Source organism: Prionailurus viverrinus, unplaced genomic scaffold (genome assembly GCF_022837055.1).
Source record: "Prionailurus viverrinus isolate Anna unplaced genomic scaffold, UM_Priviv_1.0 scaffold_89, whole genome shotgun sequence".
Taxonomy (NCBI): Eukaryota; Metazoa; Chordata; class Mammalia; order Carnivora; family Felidae; genus Prionailurus; species Prionailurus viverrinus.
The window spans coordinates 110,943-133,599 of record NW_025927651.1 but is presented as its reverse complement, the minus strand read 5'-3'; the positions used below and the strand labels follow the sequence as shown (position 1 = coordinate 133,599).

General features: G+C 51.2%; 1 protein-coding gene across 3 annotated transcripts in view; it reads left to right on the top strand.

The window, feature by feature from the left end:
* Window positions 1-5,358, top strand: part of LOC125159908 (uncharacterized) — a 33,503-nt gene extending 28,145 nt beyond the window's left edge. The window contains exon 4 of one of the 3 annotated variants that reach the window (XM_047848581.1): window positions 5,216-5,358. In XM_047848581.1, the coding sequence (XP_047704537.1) occupies window positions 5,216-5,290 (75 nt within the window). In that variant the 3' untranslated portion in view covers window positions 5,291-5,358. Of the gene's footprint in view, window positions 1-10; window positions 2,145-5,215 lie in introns of those variants that run through there. The other 2 variants (XM_047848584.1, XM_047848579.1) reach the window with 2 other exon arrangements.
* The last annotated feature ends 17,299 nt before the right edge of the window (window positions 5,359-22,657 follow it).

The window sequence follows — 22,657 nt, the reverse complement described above, 5'->3', positions numbered from 1 at the left end:
CCTATTTCAGTCTTGCAGAGCCTACACTGACAGTGCTGTCATTATGTTCCAGCGATCAATTACTCCAAACCTGCAATTATTGGCTACGTGAGGTTATTAATCATAAAAATCCCGTAAGAACCAGCGTTACAAGGTGACTAATTCTGCACTTGGCACCCAGGAAAAGGATGGGGTAACTTCTCATGGTCGAAGAGCCTGCCTTGTGATGGAGCCAGGACTTGGGTTCCTTCCCTCAGAGATTTTTCAGTGTCCCTATACCCACACCCCAATAATACTGCTGTCAACACCAGTCCATGGAAGACCTGACTCATCCAGGATGAAAGAATTATCTTAACACAGATAGTGGACTGAATGGTGCCCTCCAGAAGGGGTTTCTCCCAGAACGTGTGAACAGCACCTTATTTGGGAAAGGGTTCTTTGCAGTGAAGGATTTTGAGCTGACACTATCCTGGGTCAGGGTGGCTCTAAGTCCAGTGACAGGTGTCCTTAGAAGAGACAGAGGAGGAGACACGGATACAGGAGGGGACATCCTCCTGAGAAGCCACGTGAAGACAGAGGTAGAGTTGGAAGGGACACGGCCACAAGCCCAGGAGCCACAGAAGCTGCAAGAGGCAGGAAGGACCCTCTCCTGGAGCCTCTGGAGGGAGTGTGGTCCTGCCCCTCCTGGATCTCAGCCTTCTGGTCTCCAGAACTGGAGGAGGGTAGACTTCGGTATGTGTAAGCCAACCAGCTGATTTCGTTTGTGACCGCAACCATAGGAAACTAATTCCCACAAAAAGTGTGTTCCGTCCTCTTTGCTCGGATCCTGGACGCAGCTCACGTAAAGGCTAACATTTGGGCACTGTGAATGCACATTATACAGGAATTCTTTGTACCATATTGTTGCCTTTTGGGAAGTCTGTCATTGTGTCCAAACATTGAAACTTCTCGACAGAACTCTTATGTTTATGCTTGCTACGGAGACATTCTCTGCTCACTACTATGTCTGTGCCTTTGCTCTGGGAGGAACTTGATGGACTGGTGCAAGAACACCTGCTCTTTGTCTCAAGTTATTCAAAGGCCACATAAGCACAGGCAACAAAAGCAAAAATACACACATGGGACTACCAACTTAAAAGCTTCTGCACAAGGGAATCCACAGAGTGAAAAGGAGACCTGGAGTAAAAACTAATCCCAAATCCTACTTCTGATAAGGGTTGGTATTCAGAATATACAGAGAACTCCTACGATAAAAGCGAGTGAGCTACCTCATAGGTAGACCTGAACAGACATTTCTCCAAGACGACACAAAGATGGCCAACAGACATATGAAAAGATGCTCAGCATCTCTGGTCATTAAACACACATGGGAAGCACAAGGAGCTACCGCCTCACGCCCATTAGGAAGGCCACTATCAACACAGAAAACAAGAAGCATTGATGAGGATGTGGAGAAATCGATGCAGCCACCATGGGAAACAGTATGGAGGTTCCTTGATAAACTAAAAATAGAACTACCCTTTGACCCAGCGATCTCACTTCTGTGCACATAGCCAAAAGAATTGAAAGGAGGATCTTAGATATTTGGATGCCTGTGTTCGTGGCAACATCATTCACAACAGCCGAGAGGTGGAAACAGCCCAGATTGTAAGGGTTAAATTGTAGTGTAGGGCTAACCCACAGCCTTAAGAAATAACAGCTTTAACACTATAGGTTAAGAGACAACAGCCTTATCCTATCAATCAAGGGATGGCTTAGTGTTTGATTGGATTGGGGCAAGGGCTTGTTTGAACTGTTTCCACCTGGGAACTATTCCTTTGTTCTGCTCCCAGGTGATAATGGGATGTGGTCGGCTATAAAAACTCTGTACCCCAGCTGTTCGAGACTGCATTCTGATGAAGAGTGTCGTCCCGATAGGTCGGTTTGCCTTGCCTCTCATTGCAATAAACTTTGTTGTGACTGTCACTGGTGTCCATGGCATTCCGTTTCAGGAGTCGTGTGGATGCAACAAGATGTCTCTGGGAAAATGGGCACAGAAGATGTGGCACATACATACAATGAAGTATTATTCAGTCGCAAAAAAGAAAGAAATCCATGGGAACGCAAGCTGGCGCAGCCTCTCTGGAAAACAGTATGGAGGTTCCTCCAAAAACTAAAAATAGAACTACCCTACGACCCAGCAACTGCACTACTAGGCAATTATCCACGGGATACAGGTGTGCTCTTTCAAAGGGACACGCGCACCCCCATGTTTATAGCAGCACTATCCACAATAGCCAAAGTATGGAAAGAGCCCAAATGTCCGTCGACGGATGAATGGATAAAGAAGATGTGGTACATATGTACAATGGAGTATCACCGGCAATCAAAAAAAAAAAAAAATCTTGCCATTTGCAACTACGTGGATGGAACCGGAGGGTTAGAGAAAGACAAAAATCCTATGACTTCACTCCTATGAGGACTTTAAGAGACAAAACAGATGAACTTAAGGGAAGGGAAACAAAAATAATATAAAAACGGGGAGGGGGACAAAACAGAAGAGGCTCATAAATATAGAGAACAAACCGAGGGTTACTGGAGGGGTTGTGGGAGGGGGGGATGGGCTAAATGGGGAAGGAATCTACTCCTGAAATCATTGTTGCACTGTAGTCTAATTTGGATGTAAGTTTAAAAAAATAAAATTAAAGAAGAAATCCTGTCATGTTACAACATGGATGACCCTTGAGGACATGATGAGTGAATGAATGGAGTCACAAAAGGACAAACACCAGGACTCCGTTTACATGGAATTCACGGGAAGGAAAGTATAGAAGGATGGGTGCCAGGCACGGCGGGGTGGGGGGGGAGTTGTTGAACAGGCTCACGAGTTTCAGTTTTGCAAGATGAAAAAGTCCTAGAGATCCGTTACACAAAATGGAATACAGTTACTCACTCCTGAACCGTAGGCTGAAAAATTGTTCAGAGGATAATTTTTGTATTCTGTGTTCTTTACTACAATTAAAAATAATTTTGGGGGGGGGGTGCCTGCGTGGTGCAATCGGTTAAGCATCCGACCTCGGCTCAGGTCACGATGTCACAGTCCATGGGTGTGAGCCCAGCACTGGGTTCTCTGCATACAGCTTGGGACCTGGAGCCTGCTTCCTATTCTGTGTCTCCCTCTCCCTCTGCCCCTCCCCCGCTTGGGCTCTGTCTCTCTCTCTGCCTCAAAAATAAACATTTTTTAAAAGTTTTTAAGGCAGGTTAGCTTTGTTCTTCACTAATAAATATGGAAACTAGAATTAAAAACTTTAATAAATTCACAATACTTCAAAATACAGGGTCCCTGGTGGAAACAAAGCATAGCATACCGGTCCTTGATCAGAAAGAACTTGCATACAGTTCAAGTGGACGCTTCCTGAGGCCACTCCTGGCTCTACAATTCTACAGTTTATGGCCTAAGACATCTTCCCGCCCCCCCGCGTCGTTCCCACGTGCACGCTACGACTAGAATGTTAAAAACATGGTCGTCCCTCAGATTGTGGCCGCATGGGACACCTTGAACATACCGTTGTGTCAGCCCACAGCCCGCCTCCCAAAGGACGAAAGGCAAGTCCGCCCCGGATTCTGCAGCTCACGAGCTCAAGTCAAGGAGGGTTTCGCTGAGGCTGTGAAGTGGCCTCGTGGGAAGTCACCTGGCTTCAGGAGTGACTGTGAACTGTCCTTAGTAACCAGGAGAACTTGCCAGGAGATCGCAGAGAGAAGGTACGATGTAGAGTCGGAGACCACGGTGTCCTAACAGCGACTCTCAGAGCCAATTCTGCACCATACCTTTGCGAACGCATGCCAAGGACTTCACAGACCCTGTGTGGGGTTGAATTGTATTCCCCCCAAAAGATATGCTCACATCCTAACTCCCAGTACCTGGGAACATGTCCTCATTTGGGTTAGGGTCCTTGCAGATGTGACCAAGTTGAGGTCCCACTGGAGTAGGGTGGGCCCTAATTCGGTGACAGGTGTGCTTTGTAAGAAGGGGAAAAGAGAACCTGCGGGGACAAAGCCGATGGGACGGCAGAGCCAGAGACTGGAGTGAGGTCTATAAGCCAAGGATTGCCAGCAACCACCAGAAGCTGGAGAGGCTGGAAGGACCCCCACCCCCACCCTCCGGAGCCGCCAGAGGGAGAACGGCCCTGCTCGGCCTGGATCTCAGACTTCCGGCCCCAGAGCCGAGAGAGGTTGCCTTTCTGTTGTTTTCAACACCAGCTTGTGGACCTTGTTACAGTAAGCTGCGGGAAACTCCCACACACGGCCCCTGCTCTGTAGGCTCCCGGGGGCATGGGTCCCCTAAAAGGCAGATGGACTATGGAAGCCGCAGAGTCAGCAGTGGGCCCCCACAGGTCCCACAGCAGGGGCTGGACTCCAGACTGCGGAAGGGTCAAGTCTGGAGCCCTGGGCCCCTAAGTGTGCAGACTGCCTACTGGCCTCCTGAGGGGTCAAGTCTGGAGCCCTGGGCCCCTAAGTGTGCAGACTGCCTACTGGCCTCCTGAGGGGTCAAGTCTGGAGCCCTGGGCCCCTAAGTGTGCAGACTGCCTACTGGCCTCCTGAGGGGTCAAGTCTGGAGCCCTGGGCCCCTAAGTGTGCAGACTGCCTACTGGCCTCCCGAGGTTTTGGCGCCCTCTACGTGTGCGGTCAGAAGCATCGCAGACAATCTCCTGGTTCAACACCTTCCATGCCCCTGTTCTCAGTGGTAACCACGAGTCCGGTCGTCCCAGTGACAAAACCCCATTGGGACACCTGCCACGCTGTCAGAAGCTGATTGGAGGTGGACAAACGACGTGAGGGAGGGGACTTCCTCATGTGAGGCCAGCAGGCACCCATGCAGGGAGCGTCCCCACCGGAAAGCTGCTGGGCCCCACCAGGGGCCGCCTGGCTGGTAGCTGAGCCCAGTGCCGTCTGCCCAGCCACAGCTCCCCACTCCACAGGCCACACCACACAGATTACGTGCGACAACCTTAAATATGGGGAAACACGTAACCAAAAAGTCACACAAAACCAAATCAGTAAACACAAGCAAACCAGCCTAGTTTGGCACCTTGAGGCCACAGGGCCTGGTTTCATGCACACACTCTTCGGCAAGCTTTTGATTTACCCGAGTCGACCCCTCCTTCCTCACCCCAGGGCCTTATTTTCCTGCTTCCTCACCTCTACCTGGCGTGAATTTCACACAGTGGGTCGTGCCACACAGTCTCTTCCTTCGCAGGCTGCAACCCAGCAATCTGATAGAAGATTCCATCCAGCAAAGGCCACTCAGACCAGGCAAACTGCCAGGCCGTGACCCCTTGTTCTCTCCCAGCAGCCCAGCCCTGAAGCCACCGGCCAGATCAGGCGTGCCTACAGGTGCCCTTACTTTGAAGGGGGTATTTATACAAACCTCTTTTGCAGGGACACCTGTGCCCCACTCCCAGGAAGGCTGTCTTGGCTGGGGGAGGCTGCCCCGTAGGCCAATTCTCCAATTCTCGCCGCCCCAGTAGGCCAATCAGGGGTCGCAGGCGGAGAAATGGGCCTTCCTGCCCCAGCCAGGAACAGGTGTGGGGCATCAGGACAGAGTGGGGAGGCTTCTCTGGTTCGTTTTCTGAATCATTTCAGCCAGCTGGTGAGTCAGAGGGCGCTTCGAGAAGAGCCGGTCCTCACGAGGAGTAAGGAAGAGGGGAGGAGGGGTGGTGGGCAGAGCCACACGCCCCGGAGCCCCTGGGGGCAGCAGGCACGGCAGCCCAGGGCGGCCCCTCTCTATGCAGCGCAGGTCTGTGCACCTGCCGGAGGAGGAAAGCCACACAGTGCAAAGCCCTCTGCACCACGGCCGTGGCGGACTCATCCAGGAGCAGCTGGGGGCCTTGCGGGGGCCCAGTGGGGCCTCCCCGAGTCGTGCCCCAGAGCAGCTCCTGGTGATGGGAAATACAGAACCCGCTGCAGGGCGACCCCAATGGTACGATTGGACACCGAATCCCATTGAAGGAAGGCTTTTTTCTTTTTCTTTTCTTCTTTCTTTTTTAGGTTTATTTTGAGAGGGAGAGAGCGCAAGCCCGGGAGGGACAGAGAGAGGGGACAGAAGATCCAAAGCAGGCCCTGTGGTGACAGCAGAGAGCCTGACGCTGGGCCTGACCCCACGAGCATCGAGATCATGACCTCAGCCAAAGTCGGTAACCAACAGAGCCACCCAGATGCCCCAAGGGAAGGCGTTTGCAAAGTAAGTCCTGAGGGTCAGGTTTTGCCAAGGGGCAGTCAGAGGGGGTGGGGAGGGGCGCAGAGGGCCAGGCCCACTCCCGCCAGCCCCCAGCCCCCAGGTGCGAACCGCACCAAGGCCCTGCTGTGTGCTGTGTACGTGTTATTAGTGTCCGCCAGCCTGGGCGTGGGGCGGTGACGGCGGGCATTGGCAAGTGTCCCTTGCTGAGCACAGGGCCTAAACGAGTGCTGAGCAGACTTTTCAGGAACCACAGCGGGCGTCTCCTGCAGGCCTCAGGCTGCAGTGTGGGTGCCGGGCCTCGCACCGGGTGACACTCCAGTGAGCAGTGGCAGAGTTTGCTGGCGTGAGCGTCCCGGACCTGGAACCCTCAGGATCTCACTGCGCGGCCCCCCTCGTGCGCTGCGTCTGGGCTCCTGCGAGCGGGGCGACCAGCCGGGCCTCCTCCACGCTAGGCCTCCTTCGCAGCCTATGGCGTCCCTGACGCCTGGGGCGTGGCCAGGGCGAAGCACAGGATGGGGGACGTCCTGTGTGGGAAGAGACGACGAGGAAGCGTGTGTCCGTGAACAGCGACGCCAGGACACGGGCCAGGGAGCCCATTGTGGCCAACGTGCTGCTTCCAAAGCCCCGTCTCTTCTCCCCGTTTTAGCTCTCTGTCTCCAGCTAACAGCGCGTACGGCAGGAGCCGTGGCTCAGTGTGCGCCTTTGTGAGGCCTCAGCCACCCCGCGGGGGCGTTGCGTGGACCAGCCCCGGAACCCAGTGCCCTCCAGCAGCGGGGCCTGCGGCCGGCAGGTGGGAAGGACCGTCCACACGGGGGGGGGGGGGGCAGAGGGGGCCAGGAGAGCTCACAAGCATGTTTTCCATGGCAGACGTGACCGCGTGGGGAGAGCGGAGCCAACTGCTGAGACCTTTGCTGTGCAAACTTCCAGTTCCTTCCTTAGGACATGGGGAAGGGAAGGATTCCAGCTCTGGGTGGTTTGCATGTTCTGGGTGGGGGGTGGGGGCATCGAGACAGGGGCTCAGCCTTCAAACACTGGAAATGCTCCCCAGACGGCAAGGGGAAGTGGTTCCTGCATCTAGCAGAGAGAGAGGGAAGGCGTGCGGGGGTCCCCGAGGTCACACAACACCCCCCCTGCCCCCCACCCCCACCCCCACCCCCACCCCCGGCGGAGCCGTGCTGGCAGGATCCCAGGACTTGGTAGACGCGTGGCCGGATCCGACTTTGGGACCGGGAGGAATCCGGGTGCTGGTGCCCTAATGCTCCCTCCTTCCCCGGGGGTCTCGCAGAGCCTGCCCCTCCCCCCGCAAGGAAGGGTGAAAACAGGTGGGCTTCCCCCCCTCAGAGACGCGGAGCCTGGGCTGGGGGCTGGTCACTGGGGCACGCCGCTTGGCGCCCCCAGTCTCCCGGCGCCCAGGAGGAACGCGGATGTCTTGGCCGAACCACAGGGTCGGTTGCAAACAGTGTCAGCACAGCTCCTCCGCCGGTTACAAGAGTTTCTGACTCCGATCTGGGTTAGAAGACTCCGTCCCGGCTGGGTTAGCTTCCTGGGGGGACAAAGACCACACCTGGAGGCCCGGGCAGGACGGCCTGGGGGGGGCGGGGGACAGGAGGGGGCAATGTTGGGGAGGTGGGGGCGGGGTCAGGGACCAGGTGGGGGTGGGGACTGAACGGGGGTCAGGGGTAGGTGGGGATGGGGACTGAGGGGGGGGGTGAGGGACCAGGTGGGGGTGGGGACTGAGGGGGGTCAGGGGCAGGTGGGGATGGGGACTGAGGGGGGGGGTGAGGGACCAGGTGGGGGTGGGGACTGAGGGGGGGGGTCAGGGATCAGGTGGGGGTGGGGACTGATGGGGGTCAGGGACGGGTGGGGGTGGGGACTGAGCGGGCGTCAGGGGCAGGGGGCGGGGGGCTGGTGGGAGAACACCAGCTCCTGAGGCTGCTCTGTGGCCCGTCCCCCCCCCCCCCCCCCAGGCACCTGCTCCGTGATGAACACTGGAGTCGTCCAGGGGGCTCACCTCCGGGTCTCCTTTTCCAGGCGTACACATCCTCTCAGGTGACATGGGCCTTATTCTGGGGCTGCCAGTGACAAAAGAGGGGACTTTCCTGGCTCTGTGTACAGACACGCGGCAGGTGTGAAGGCCGAGCTGTTAGCCTGGCCTCTGGATAACAGTATGGAAGGTTCAGGTTCCTTCCGTCTTTCGTCTTCCTTCTGCGGTCAGTGGAGCTTTATCCCAGCCTAGTCTCCTCAGGGTCCCTAAGTGGCTGCTGCAGCTCCAGGCATCACACACCGTGGACAACACTGATGCTTGTTCAGTCTGTTTCCTCCTGTGAACCTTTTTTTCTTTCACACAATACGATATTTCTAAACCAGTGTCTGTGTTGGCCAGCGTATTGATACGTTGATATTTATATGTATTTATGTGACAATACATCCGTGTGATCATCTATATTAGCAGCCTCAGGTTGTAGCATAGCAAAGTCCGAACCTCCTGTGAATCTTAATTTCTCTGTGGAAACCCTTCCCGTGGGGGTCCCCGCAGAATGTCTCCACGACCTACTGGCCAAGATGGCGGCCAAACCCAATTCTGGCACAGGAGCTAGAATTCCTAGGATCACCTGAGGCCGTGCTTCTCTATCCACCAGATTCTCTTCTTGCAAACAGCTTTATTGAGATGCATTCACACACCATGCAGACCACCCAGGGTACAAGACGGTGGTTGTCAGTGTGGTCACGACATCGGTAGGGTCGCAACCACCATCCCCAGGGTCCATTTTAGAACATCACGTTCACCCCAGAAGGAAACCTGTGCCCATTAAACAGTGTCTCCCCATACCTCCTTCCCCCAGCCCTCGGCACCCACTGGTTTCCACTGTCGCTCTAGGTTTTCCTGATGTGGACATTTTGTGTAAAGGGAATCGTGTGACTTCCTCCATGGGAAGGGTTTCCATCTGATGTCCTCATCTGGCTTGTCTCACCGAGCCACTTTCAAGGTCCATCCACGTGGCACCAGGTGTCAACGCTTCACTCCCGTTTGTAGCTGAGTGATATTCCAGTGTGCACACACCACATTCTGTTTGTTATCTGTTCACCCGTTGATGGTCATGTGGGCGGTTTTCACTTTTCTGGTGCTCGTGAACCGTGCTGCTGTGAACAAGCGGGCACGTACGGGAGACTGGAATCGCTGGTCCACGGGGTGGCTCCCTGCTTGGTGTCTGGACGGACTTCCAGACTGTTTTCCAAAATGGCTATACCATTTTGCATCCCCACCAGCCTTGTTTGGAGGTTCCATTTCGCACCTGGTTATTGCCTGTGTTTCGATTCCTCGGTGGGCGTGAGGCGGTGTCTCATTGTGGGTCTGTCAACAGATTCCCACCCCCTTTGTATCAAATATTTTGTAACCCTCCCCTCCCTTTCTGAAATCAAATGTAGAGGTAACATAGTGTCTCTGCATGTGTAACTCACAATGTGTGTCTATTATGTAGCTATAATTATACTATAAAGGAGAATGAAAGGTAAATACATTTTAATAAAATAACCTGTAATTTAATATGTCAGAGCTTGCCCTCCACTACACTAAAGACGTAACCAGTAATCAATCGCATGCTTAAACTTAAGAAAAGAGATAGGCTTCAACTCGATTCAACTTTTTTTTTATGTTTATTTATCTGAGAGAGAGTGAGCCTACGAGGCGGGAAGGGGCAGAGAGAGAGAGAACCCCAAGCAGGCTCTATGCTGTCAGTGCAGAGCCCAAGTCGGGACTTGATCCCATGAACTGAGAGACCCTGACCTGAGCCGAAACCAAGAGTCAGACGCTCAACCGACTGAGCCACCCAGGTGCCCCATCAACCTTTATGATGCTTTTAAACAAGGACAAATGGGCATGTCTGTATACAATCTAAATCACCATGGTTACAGCAATCCTGGTGCATTCACTGGCAATTCAAAACCTCTGAGCCACGTAATCACTGGAGACATGATTTTCCAAAATGTTCTCAATAAGGCTCTGAATAAAAATGAGAACAACTGTTCCTAGAATCACACCGTGGTTACATACCTGCAAAATTAAGCGCATCTTGAAGCCATTCAGAAATCATGTGTTCATCAGTAGATCAAAGTTAGATTGTTGCCCAGAATTGTGTGCTGGTCCTTTCCCAGGAAAGGTGAGCTTGACAGGGCTCTCAAGCACAGGGCTCGCTCTACCCCAGGATGCCTGGCAGCTCAGGGCACTAGCATGGTTCACGAGCAGAACACCCAACTTTGGTGTGGACCCAGAATCTACAATTCCATGTAGAGAACGCAGCTGGGACCAGAGGTCTCCAAACTGGGACTCCCATGTCCTCTGTCCAAGGCACAGGAGAGGGTAGTGGTTTGGAGGGAATCCCTGCACAGACCCTCCAATTCTTGGGTGCCCCTGAAAGTGGCCTGCCTGGCAGCTGACTTGCAGAGCAAACCCCCCCCATGCAGCCCTCTTCCCTACAGACTTGAAGTCCTCAAGATGCCATAAATGGAAGACGTCTCTGCTCGGGCTGCACTATAACAAAGCCCCACACGCCAAGTGGCCAAGTAGACCCCGTCTTCTCCCTGTGTCCTCATGTGGCTGGCCCTCTGTGCGTGTCTGTGTCCTGATCTGCTTATAAGGATGCTCTGTGTAGAACTTGTTCGTGTGACCTGTTAAGCATTTCTGCCCAGAGCCGCCCACACACCCTCACGGGGGCTTAGCTGGCTTGTGCTCCGTCTCTGGCCTCACGATCAGAACGGCCCTTCTGCTCCTGACACCAAGAGGCATTAAAGCGACTCACGTTCCTCCTTGAGCCAGACCAGGCTGGCCCCCTGGGATGGATCAGGGAGGGGAGAGGACTGTGCAGGCGCCCGTCCCTAAGATTGTGAGTACCATTCGAGAGACAGAAAAACCAGCTCCCTCGGGACCGCACCGAGGCCGACTTGATGACTGACCGTGGATCACACAAGTATGTGTTGCCCTGGCGGGAAGAGGTGGTGGGAGGCCTCATCCGAGGGGGGACAGTCTGCCAGGACACCCAATCGGGACTCCAGCTGGCTGTTCGCTGTGGGGCTTCCCCAGCCGAGAGGTCGGATGTCGTGAGCACCCGATTTGGTGGATTCACCCTTCTCTGTTCTTCTCGATACTCTCTCTCTTTACCTTTACTGTCATCGTTTCCTTCCGTGTGTTCCCGCTCCCTTATAATTACTAAGAGAAATAATTCATCTTTTCTCCACGAGGCAGAAAGTGTGGTCACCGTGAGTTAATTATTCAGAACGAAGCACCCAAGTCATGTTGGGTTGGGGACCCCCTACTGACTATTTAAGCTAAGTTATCTCTTCCAAGGAACTTCTGGGGTCCTGGGGCTGAGGACTTGAACATGCGGACATTCAGGGGACACAATTCAGTCCATAAGAAAAGGTTTCCTGCCTTACCCAGCCTGGGCCAGTTTCTGTTAAGGGTTAGAGCAGAGAGACGCGAGGGCGGCTCAGCGATCTCGTGGTTTGTGGGTTTGAGCCCCGCGTCAGGCTCACGGCTGTCAGCGCAGAGCCTGCTTGGGACTCTGCGTCCCCTTTTCGCTCTTGCCCTGTCCCCTCGGGCACACTGTCTGTCTGTCTCTCTCGGTCTCAAAAATAAATAAACATTAAAACAAAAACGAGACCAGGTGGTGTTCACGGTTCATCATGAACTCAGCTGTACGTGGGACCCAAGACGGCATCCGCCCTCCGGCAACGCCAGGAGTCGCTGCATCCGGGCGAGAGCCCACGTGAGCAGCACATCTGAAATGTTGTCTTAGCCGTGCAGCATTTCACAGCCTTAAACACAGCGATTCTGTTCGGCTTCCCACACCGCTCATCTTCGTGTGCTTCCCGAGCTGGACGGAAGGAGCCTCGAGAGGGTCGGGACGGAAACGGGCTGTCAAAGGTCATACCCACAGGGCTGCAGGTGGTGACAGAGTGACGGTGAGCTTGCTGTGCCCCTGGCCGACAGACCGGCTTTGTTAGGGCAGAGCTTCTCGGACCTACTCCTGCCCTAAAATGCCGATCCGGGTGTAGCTGAGCCTCACAGAATCTTGCAAAGTGTTCGTGCTTTTCCTATTAACACGGCGTAGGCACGTTTCACGGTAAATACAGAATATTCTGTCTGCTGCTCCAGGCCGTCCCCGCCCTCACCCCCAGGGCACAGCTTCTGTTGTGTTAAAGGCTATGATAAACCCGGTGAAAACGTTTGTAATTGTTACATGTTCTTATCACTTATCCCGGACTCTGAAAACCCAAGCTCCAGACACACTGGTAAGTGATATGCATTTACCAGATGTGCAGGCATCTGGGAGAAAGCAGTTGTCTGCAGATGAGCGAGGGCAGGGGCTGGAGGCTTGTCTTCGGATGAGGGGTAGGTCCTTATCTCTATGGCAGGAACCGTTCCCCGGTGTGCGCACATTTCAACACGTATCAAGCCACGGGCTTGAAGTGTGCTCGGAAGTTGCTGTTCAAAGAGTTGCAGGTAGTGACACAGCATTGCACATGCAGAGAGTTATTCTGATACTCGTTTTCTCCCCTTTGGATCTCGCCGGCGGGCTTCTAGAAACTGCCCTGAAGGTCGCCTCTCTTGGTGCCGTGAGCTTGCCTTTGCCACAATAGCACACACTTTTCTTGCAGTGAAAACTGAAACGGGCCTGTGGCTGTCAGGGGGCCTGACCGGGCTGGTTGCAGGGGCTGGGAGGGAGGGGCGGATACACCGGTTTTCCAGAAGCAGAATGACCCAGACACGTGGATCTCAGATCTCACCGGTAGAAGCCTTTATTAAAGTAAAATACCACAGGAGCAAAGGCAGAGTAACATGGGCCGTACCCCAATCTCCCGAGTCTTTTGAACACATCAGGACACAAGCATTTCTAGGGGCTCCCGGCTGGTGACTCGATCTCAGGGTGGGGAGCTCGAGCCCCACCGTGAGTGTAGAGATTATTTTTAAAGATGGCACACGCAAAAGAATGTCTCGGTCCTAGACTGGCTGGCAAAACCCAGCTTCTCAGTTGCTAAGCACTGAGGAAGCCCGCTGGGCGGCTTCCCAGACCCTCGGAAAGGGGACCCTTCTCTGAGTGAACCCCACATCCTTTTGAACGTTTGCCATTGTTTACTTTCAACACAACTGGCAGAGAAGCAGATCACTCAGCGGACTGATTACCCAACCTTTTGTGTAACACTTGGGCTTGTCAGTAGGGCGTACTTCAAAGAGTAACTGATACTTTTATAACAAAACTTCTACTCTCATGTAAACACAGGGGCTCAATGCTAATGGCTAAAAGTAGAAACTAGGGAGGCACCTGGGCGGCTCAGCAGACTTGATTTCAGCTCAGGTCATGGTCCCACGGTTATGGTTCGTGCGATCCAGCCCGGCGTCGGGGTCCCTGCTGGCATTGCATTGGTCTGCTTGGGATTCTCTCTCCTTCCGTCTCTGCCCCTCCCTTGCACGCTCTGTGTCTGTCTCTCTCTCTCAAAATAAATAAACTTTAAATAAATAAAAAGTATGAATATATCTATTATTGAATCTTTTCTGTTTTTTTCTAGTTTTTGTTTTGTTTTGTTTTGTTTTGTTTTGAAAAGAGAGAGCAAGGGAGGGACAGAGGGAAAGAGAGAATACCAAGCAGGCTGCACGCACACTGAGCATGGAACCCGGTGCGGGACTCGATCCCACAACCCCGGGATCGTGACCTGACCTGTAATCAAGAGTCAGATACTCAAGCGACTAAGCCACCTAGGCCCCCCATGGTTTTTTTTTTTTTCATTTTATTTATTCATTGAAGAAATCTATACCCCCACGTGGGGCTTGAACTCACATACTTGAGATCAGGAGTCACATGCTCCTGTGACTCAGCTAGCCAGGTGCCCCCAAGCCTTTTCTATTTCTAGCAATAAATTGTGGTCGTCCTACATATACATGTGGGAAGAAAGGGGGCGTTTCATTCGTCCTATACAAAGATGCAGTTCAGATACATTTTATCTACTGGTATAAACAGTATATGACGTACCAAAACATATTTACTACTGTGTTAACATGTTGCAACTACTCATAATTATGATGCTAATTCAGGGGAAAAGGTAGACCTTAGAGCTTTATGGTTGTAATACATACAAGAAATTTTTAACCGTTTGTAAGCATGGGGATGCTGGCGTGACCAATAAAAGACTTTTAGGCATAAAAGTCTGCAGGAAAAAGAGAGTATCTAACAATCTCTGAGCGGTGAGGAATGAAAATATAATTTCAAGTGGAAACAGAATAGGAGGAAACCACTCTGGAAGGCTGCCCACCCCCCCCCCCCCGTGTGGCCCCGGCAACATGACCTGCTGTCAAATGCACAAATGACCACGGAAGGGACAGAGCTGTCATGGTGGGGCCAGGGTGGGAGGCAGAGAGGAGGCAGAACCGAGACCCTGCTCTGCTCTGTCCTGTGGTGGCAGAGTCCCGCCTGTGTAAATGTGTGTAAACCCACCAGGATGAGCCCGCCTATACTGGGTGGAGTCCAGTTAATAACATTGTAGCAACATCACCTTATAGGGTGTAACAAAAGCTCTGCCCGATGTGATGTTTGGGATCCCGGGACTGAGAAGGGGGCGGTTGGGAGGTCACTGGGATGGTTGGGGACGTCACAGGAACTCTGTGGCTTCCTGTCCAATTTTTCTTCAAACCTAAAACTGCTACAAACAATAAAGGTGTTAATTGTATAACAGGGGGAGGGAGAGGCAGCATATTATTCATAAAAAAGAGGATCAAAGTGGACTTCTCCAGCTCCCTCTAGGGAGAAATCAGCTCCACAGGAATTAAGTGCCGACAATGTAGAGATTGGGTATACACACGTACAGATGTATATTTCTAATACAGAAATATATATGTATATATATATATATGTATGTATACATGCATTGTATATTGTGTATACACACAAGTACAATACAGAAATATATATATATATGTATACATGCATTGTATATTGTATATACAGACACGTACAATACAGAAATATATATGTGTATATATATATGTATATATGTATGTATGTATACATGCATTGTATATTGTGTATACACACAAGTACAATACAGAAATATATATATATATGTATACATGCATTGTATATTGTATATACAGACACGTACAATACAGAAATATATATGTGTATATATATATGTATATATGTATGTATGTATACATGCATTGTATATTGTGTATACACACAAGTACAATACAGAAATATATATATGTATACATGCATTGTATATTGTATATACAGACACGTGCAATACAGAAATATATATATACGTGCATTGTATATTGTATATACACACACATATAATTCAGAAATATATGTATGTATACATACATTGTATATTGTATATACAGACATGTACAACATAGAAATATATATATACATGCATTGTATATTGTATGTACACACGTACAATACAGAAATATATATATATGTATACATGCATTGTATATTGTATATACTCACGTACAATACAGAAATATATATATGTATACATGCATTGTATATTGTATATACAGACACGTACAACATAGAAATATATATATACATGCATTGTATATTGTATGTACACACGTACAATACAGAAATATATATATGTATACATGCATTATATATTGTATATACACACACATACAACATAGAAATATATATATACATGCATTGTATATTGTATATACACACACATACAACATAGAAATATATATATACATGCATTGTATATTGTATATACACACATGTACAATACAGAAATATATATATGTATACATACATTGTATATTGTATATACACACACGTACAATACAGAAACATATATATGTATACATGCACTGTATATTGTAAATACACATACAATGCAGAAATATATATATAGTATACATGTACATTGTATATTGTATATACACACACGTACAATACAGAAATATATATATAATACAAAAATGAAGAAAATACAGATCTCTATATTTTATACGTTGAGTGGAGAATTTTTTTTTAATCAGTCGCGTTTTAAGTTTATTTATGTATTTTTGGGGGGGGGTGCATGCACAAGCCGGGAAAGGGCAGAGAGACGATCCCAAGCAGGTTCCGTGCTGCCAGTGCAGAGCCTGATGCGGGGCTCGACCTCACGAACCATGACATCGTGACCTGAGCCGAAATCAAGAGTCAGTCACTTGACAGACTTAGCTACCCGAGAGCCCAGGAATTTTTTATTTTTTTTTTGGTAACGTGGAGACCTGGCAGGCAGGTCGCACATGGCGAGTGTGCCCCAGCCAGAGCGAATGCCCTGCTGATGCCTCACAAGAAGGACGAATCTGAGGGGGCACCTGGGGGGCTCGGCTGGTTAAGCATCTGACTCTCGATTTTGAGTCAGGTCATGATCTCACAGTTCATGCGATCAAGCCCTTCGTCGAGCTCTGTGATGACAGTGTGGAGTCTGCTTGGGATTCTCTGCCTCCTTCTCTCTCTGCCCCTCCCCTCCTTGCTCTTTCTCTCTCTCAAAATAAATAAACTTAAAAAAAAAAAAAAGATGAATCTTAGGAAGGCAACTTCAAGGGAAAAGTAAGTTCCAAAAGATTACATAAACCGTAAATCTTTTCACAAGTTACAGAAAGTAAAATACACACCTTTTTAGGTGTTGAAGTGTCTTGAACAGTGACCCCACACCCCGAAATATGCGTGCACCTGCTAATTCTGGAAGCTGTGGTTCAGGACCTTATTTGGAAAAGGGTCTTTGCAGATGGGATTAAGTTCCAGGTGAGTGACCATGATCCAGGTGGGTGACGTGATCCAGGCAGGTGACGTGACCCAAGCGGGTGACCATCCGACTGTGCACCCGTGGTCCCTCAGAACGAGCCACAGAGCCTCGCTGTGATTTCCTGGGTGTTTGAATGGATGACACAGGGATGAGATCAGTGCGGTGAGGTTTGACGTGTGAAGGTCCATCCAGTACACGCAGAACGTAGGGACAGGCAGCATGCTGAGGCCACTGGTCTGCAGGCATCTCCAGCGTTAGGAGCAAAAGGGCTGGACCGCCTGGGTGGGGAGAGTGTGCCGTGCGCCCAACAGCCGGCCAAGGAACGTCTGTCCTTGCCTATAGCCGGCTCTCCAGATGGGCCCACAGGAGGGCCGTCTGGGGGCTCAGGTGGATACAGGCAAAGTCCAGAGGCCCAATGACAGGAAGCAAGCTTACCCGAAGGATCACTGGGGATGCACACTTCAGCGGGCCACCGATGGGACGGAGGAGAGAAGCGGAGGGCCCAGCAGCGTTGTCCGAGGAAACAGCATCTTCAGGGGTCTCATCTGAGCCTTTGAGGACAGTGGCGTGACTTCACTGAGGCTGCCAAAATTAATAAACACAAACAGGTAGCTGAAACATCAGTAATGTGTCTGTTGTCCCTCAGTTCCGGGGGCCAGGAGTCCCACATCAAGTCGTCGGCAGGGCCTGACTCCCTCTCAACGCTTTGTGGACATATTGGAGAGGAAAGACTTTTCTTCTGCCCTGTTATGTTCTTTCATGGAGGCCTGTGAATTAAAGAAAAAAAATAGATTAAGAGGAAAAAAATAACGTAATTTGAAAGAATACTGACATGCAGAGAGGTCTCCACAGACGAGAACTGATACTCAAAGAAGTAGTTACACTCAGGGGGTTATGTATCCTTTTAACAAAGAAAACAGGGTTTGGGCTTTAAGGAGAGATAGATTGTGGGGATGTGACTAGGAAATAAATGGGGAACTCAATGGCAGATACGGGTTATTCTAGTGAGGTCCCTTTATGCAGTGTCCTCTCGGTGTCAGTGGCCCCTCTGTGTGATAAGGGTCTCTCTCCTCGTCCCAGCACAGGACAGGGTGCGGACGTCCACGCCAACCTCACAAAGGGAAACGTGTATCCTGCTTTTAGGCAGAGTAGGAGGGCGGAGAACTTATGCCCAAGTGGTGGCCTGTTCTGGGGTTGCAAGTCTGGGTCCCCTTCTGGAACTTGGCTTGTGGCAACCCCAGTCACGGGTGTCTTCCCTTCGGGGAGACAACTTCACTGCTGTGGGTTCAGTCAAATCTTCACACGACGTTCTACGTGTGTCTGAGTGTGTGTGTGCGTGCAAATTCCCCCTTTCTACAGGGACACCAGTGCTGTTGAATTATGGTCCAACCTAATGACCTCACTTCATGTGATTGCCTCTGCTCAGACCCTGTCTCCACGTAAGGTCACAGTGCAAAGTCCTGGGTTTTCAGACTCCAGTGTCCTTTCCACCCACAGTAAAGATGTTTTCTGGAGATTCCTTTTTTTTTTTAATTTTATGAATATAATTTATTGTCAACTTGGTTTCCATACAACACCCAGGGCTCATCCCAGCAGGTGCCCTCTTCCATGCCCATCACCTAACCTCTCCTCTAACCCCCCATCAACCCTCAGTTTATTCTCAGTCTTTAAGAGTCTCTTATGGTTTGGCTCCCTCCCTCTCTACCTTTTTTTTTCTTCCCCTCCCCCATGGTCTTCTGTTAAGTTTCTCAGGATCCACATAAGAGTGAAACCATATGGTATCTGTCTTTCTCTGTATGGCTTATTTCACTTAGCATCACACTCTCCAGTTCCATCCACGTTGCTACAAAGGGCCATATTTCATTCTTCCTCATTGCCACGTAGTACTCCATTGTGTATATAAACCACAGTTTCTTTATCCATTCATCAGTTGATGGACATTTAGGCTCTTTCCATAATTTGGCTATTGTTGAGAGTGCTGCTGTAAACACTGGGGTACAAGTGCCCCTATGCATCGGCACTCCTGTATCCCTTGGGTAAATTCTTAGCAGTGCTATTGCTGGGTCATAGGGTAGATCTATCTTTAATTTTTGGAGGAACCTCCACACTGTTTTCCAGAGTAGCTGCACCAATTTGCATTCCCACCAACAGTGCAAGAGGGTTCCTGTTTCTCCACATCCTCTCCAGCATCTATAGTCTCCTGATTTGCTCATTTGGGCCACTCTGACTGGCGTGAGGTGATACCTGAGTGTGGTTTTGATTTGTATTTCCCTGATAAGGAGCGACGCTGAACATCTTTTCATGTGCCTGTTGGCCATCCGGATGTCTTCTTTAGAGAAGTGTGTATTCATGTTTTCTGCCCATTTCTTCACTGGGTTATTTGTTTTTCGGGTGTGGAGTTTGGTGAGCTCTTTATAGATTTTGGATACTAGCCTTTTGTCTGATATGTCATTTGCAAATATCTTTTCCCATTCCGTTGGTTGCCTTTTAGTTTTGTTGGTTGTTTCCTTTGCAGTGCAGAAGCTTTTTCTCTTCATGAGGTCCCAATAGTTCATTTTTGCTTTTAATTCCCTTGCCTTTGGAGATGTGTCGAGTAAGAAATTGCTGCAGCTGAGGTCAAAGAGGTTTTTTCCTGCTTTCTCCTCTAGGGTTTGGATGGTTTCCTGTCTTCATTCAGGTCTTTCATCTGCAGATTTGTTTAATCACTGTGGTTTCCCAGGAGCACAGGCTGAGGTGACATCCCACACTGCTGGGGTGCTCGTGGCTTCTGCCCCAAGCCTGTTCCCTCTCTGCCCAACTCTTGCAGTCCCAGAGCTCTGGGTTTGGATCACAGGTGGTGCTGGAGGGCTGCCATCCCTGCACACTGGGGTCCGTCTGGATCTGAAGACCCGGGATAATGACCCAGGAGTGGGGGATGGGGTGTGAGTCCTGTTCCTGGTTGTGCACCTGTAGGAGCATGTGCCAGAGACAGAGAGATACAGATGAGACAGAGGCACACAGAGAGAAGAGAGACAGAGACAGACACCAACAGGGAGAGACCTGTGGGCACCCATCCATCCAGGCAGTGAGGAGACAGGATGAGGCAGGCTCTGCCCTCGGGGAGGGCAATTCCTGGGTGGCTGGACCGGAGTTGGACCGGTCTCGAGCACAAGGGGAGACAAGGTTGTGCTGCAGAGTCTGAAATATGCATACCTGGAGCCCCCACATGCTCTGTGAGGAGGGGTTAAAGTAACTGGTCTCGGGGCGCGTGGGGACTCAGCCGCTGGAGTGTCCGACTTCAGTTCCAGTCACGATCTCAAGGTTCGTGGGGTCAACCCCTGCATCAGGCTCTGTGCTGACAGCTCGGAGCCCGGAGCCTGCTTCGGATTCTGCGTCTCCCTCACTCTCTGCCCCTCCCCCGCTCACGCTCTGTCTCTCTCAAAAAGAAACAAACATAAAAAGTTTTTAAAAAATAAACTAATTGGTTTTTTTAATATATGAAATTTATTGACAAATTGGTTTCCATGCAACACCCAGTGCTCATCCCAAAAGGTGCCCTCCTCAATACCCATCACCCACCCTCTCCTCCCTCCCACCCCCCATCAACCCTCAGTTTGTTCTCAGTTTTTAACAGTCTCTTATGCTTTGGTTCTCTCCCACTCTAAAAAGTTTTTAAAAAATAAACTAATTGGTTTCTAAAAAAATAAAAAAATACTGGGGCACCTGCGTTGCTCAATGGGTTAAGTGTCTGACTCTTGATTTCTGCTCAAGTCATAATCTCAAGGTTCATGAGTGCAGGCTTTGCGCTCACTGTGGAGCCTGCTTGGAATTCTCTCTCTCTGTCCCTCCCCCACTCACGATCTCTCTCTCTCTCTCTCTCTCTCTCTCTCTCTCTTAAAAAAAATGATGAAAATATACAAACAAACAAATAAATAAATGGGGCGCCTGGGTGACTCAGTCGGTCAAACGTGTCACTTTGGCTCAGGGCATGATCTCGCTGTTCACGGGTTCGAGCCCCGCGTGGGGCTCTGTGCTGACAGCTTGGAGCCTAGAGCCTGCTTCTGATTCTGCGTCTCCCTCTCTCTTTGCCCCTCCCCCGCTCATTCTCTCTCCCTCCCTCCCTCCCTCTCTCTCTCTCTCTTTCTCTAAAGTAAAAAATAAATATTAAAACAATAAAATAATGATTGGGTCTCAGATATTTTGCACGAGGCCATTTCGAAACCAAGCAAACTGATCTCACTGTTCTTTGTCCAGAACGGGGGAGCCCGTCCAGGTGTGGGAACCACAGCAGCCTGGCCCCAGCAGCTCTGGTTGGGGGTCGCCGTGTGAGATCCACACATGGGAGAACAGCAACCACAGTGAGCCCCAGGATGGACACTGATACTCACACTCTCTCATCAGGCTCCTAGGGGACTCAGCTCTCGGCCTCTTGGTGTCTCTGCTGAGCCCAAGACACAAACAGATGAGGACCCAGACCCAGGACAGGAGCACAAACACAGGGTGGCTGAAGTTCTCACGGCACGGGCAGACGAAGGACGTTGACAGCCAGAAGAAGTGACCTGAGCAGGAGCCTTTAATACGACAGATGACACCCTGAAAAGGTGTGGAGGAAAGGTAGCAATATGGGACAGTGACTGGGAGACACAGGAGGGCCAGGGGACAGACCCCAGACAGAGGGGGACAGGGACAGACCCCATAGGGGGGAGGACAGGGGACAGAGCCTGGAGAGAGGGGCACAGGGGACAGACCCCGGAGAGAGGGGGACAGGGACAGACCCCAGAATGGGGAGGACAGGGGACAGACCCCAAAGAGAGGGGGGTCGGGGGACAGACCCCAGAGCGGGGAGGACAGGGGACAGACCCCAAAGAGAGGGGGGTCGGGGGACAGACCCCAGAGCGGGGAGGACAGGGGACAGACCCCAAAGAGAGGGGGGTCGGGGGACAGACCCCAGAGAGAGGGGCACAGGGACAAATCCCAGAGCGGGGAGGACAGGGGACAGACCCCAGAGAGCAGTGGGGGTGGGGGACAGGGGACAGGAGGCAGGGTGAGGAGGTCATGAGGAACTTCCTGTACCTCCCGGTGGACAGTCTGGAATTCCTGGAATACTGGGAGCGGGGCCCCTGCCATTGGGCGGACGTCCTGGAACCCAGCCCGTGAGTGTCGTTTGCAGGGATTCAAGAATAAGTTGTTACCTGAAGGATCCGTACGGAAGAACGCCGACAAATCTGTCAAATGAGCAAACACCGGTTTACAAGTGTTGTAACTTGTGTCTTTACCGTATGTTCTTGCTAGAAAGTGTGTGCGCGTCAGGAAAAGTACCCGAGGGACAAGTTCGCGGTGACCTGGCGCCAGAGACGCGTCTTATACCCACGGGTTTAACCCCTGGGAGGGTCGGCTGTGGGCACAACACGGTCTTTATGAAAATCCTACACACAGAGCAGACGGAGGGGGAGAGGGGTTACAGCGCTGGGGGCTGGGGACCCGGGACGGGGGGAGATGTCCCACGATGGGGCGCATCGGGCCGTGGGTATCATGAGGCTGGGGGTCATTGAGTGGGAGTTATGGGGCAGAGGTCACATGGTGGATGTCACGGGGCTGGGGGTGATGTCATGGGGTGGGGGTCACTGGGTGAGGGTCTCAGTATGGAGGTGACATTACAAGGTGGGGGGCACAGGGCCGGGGGGGATG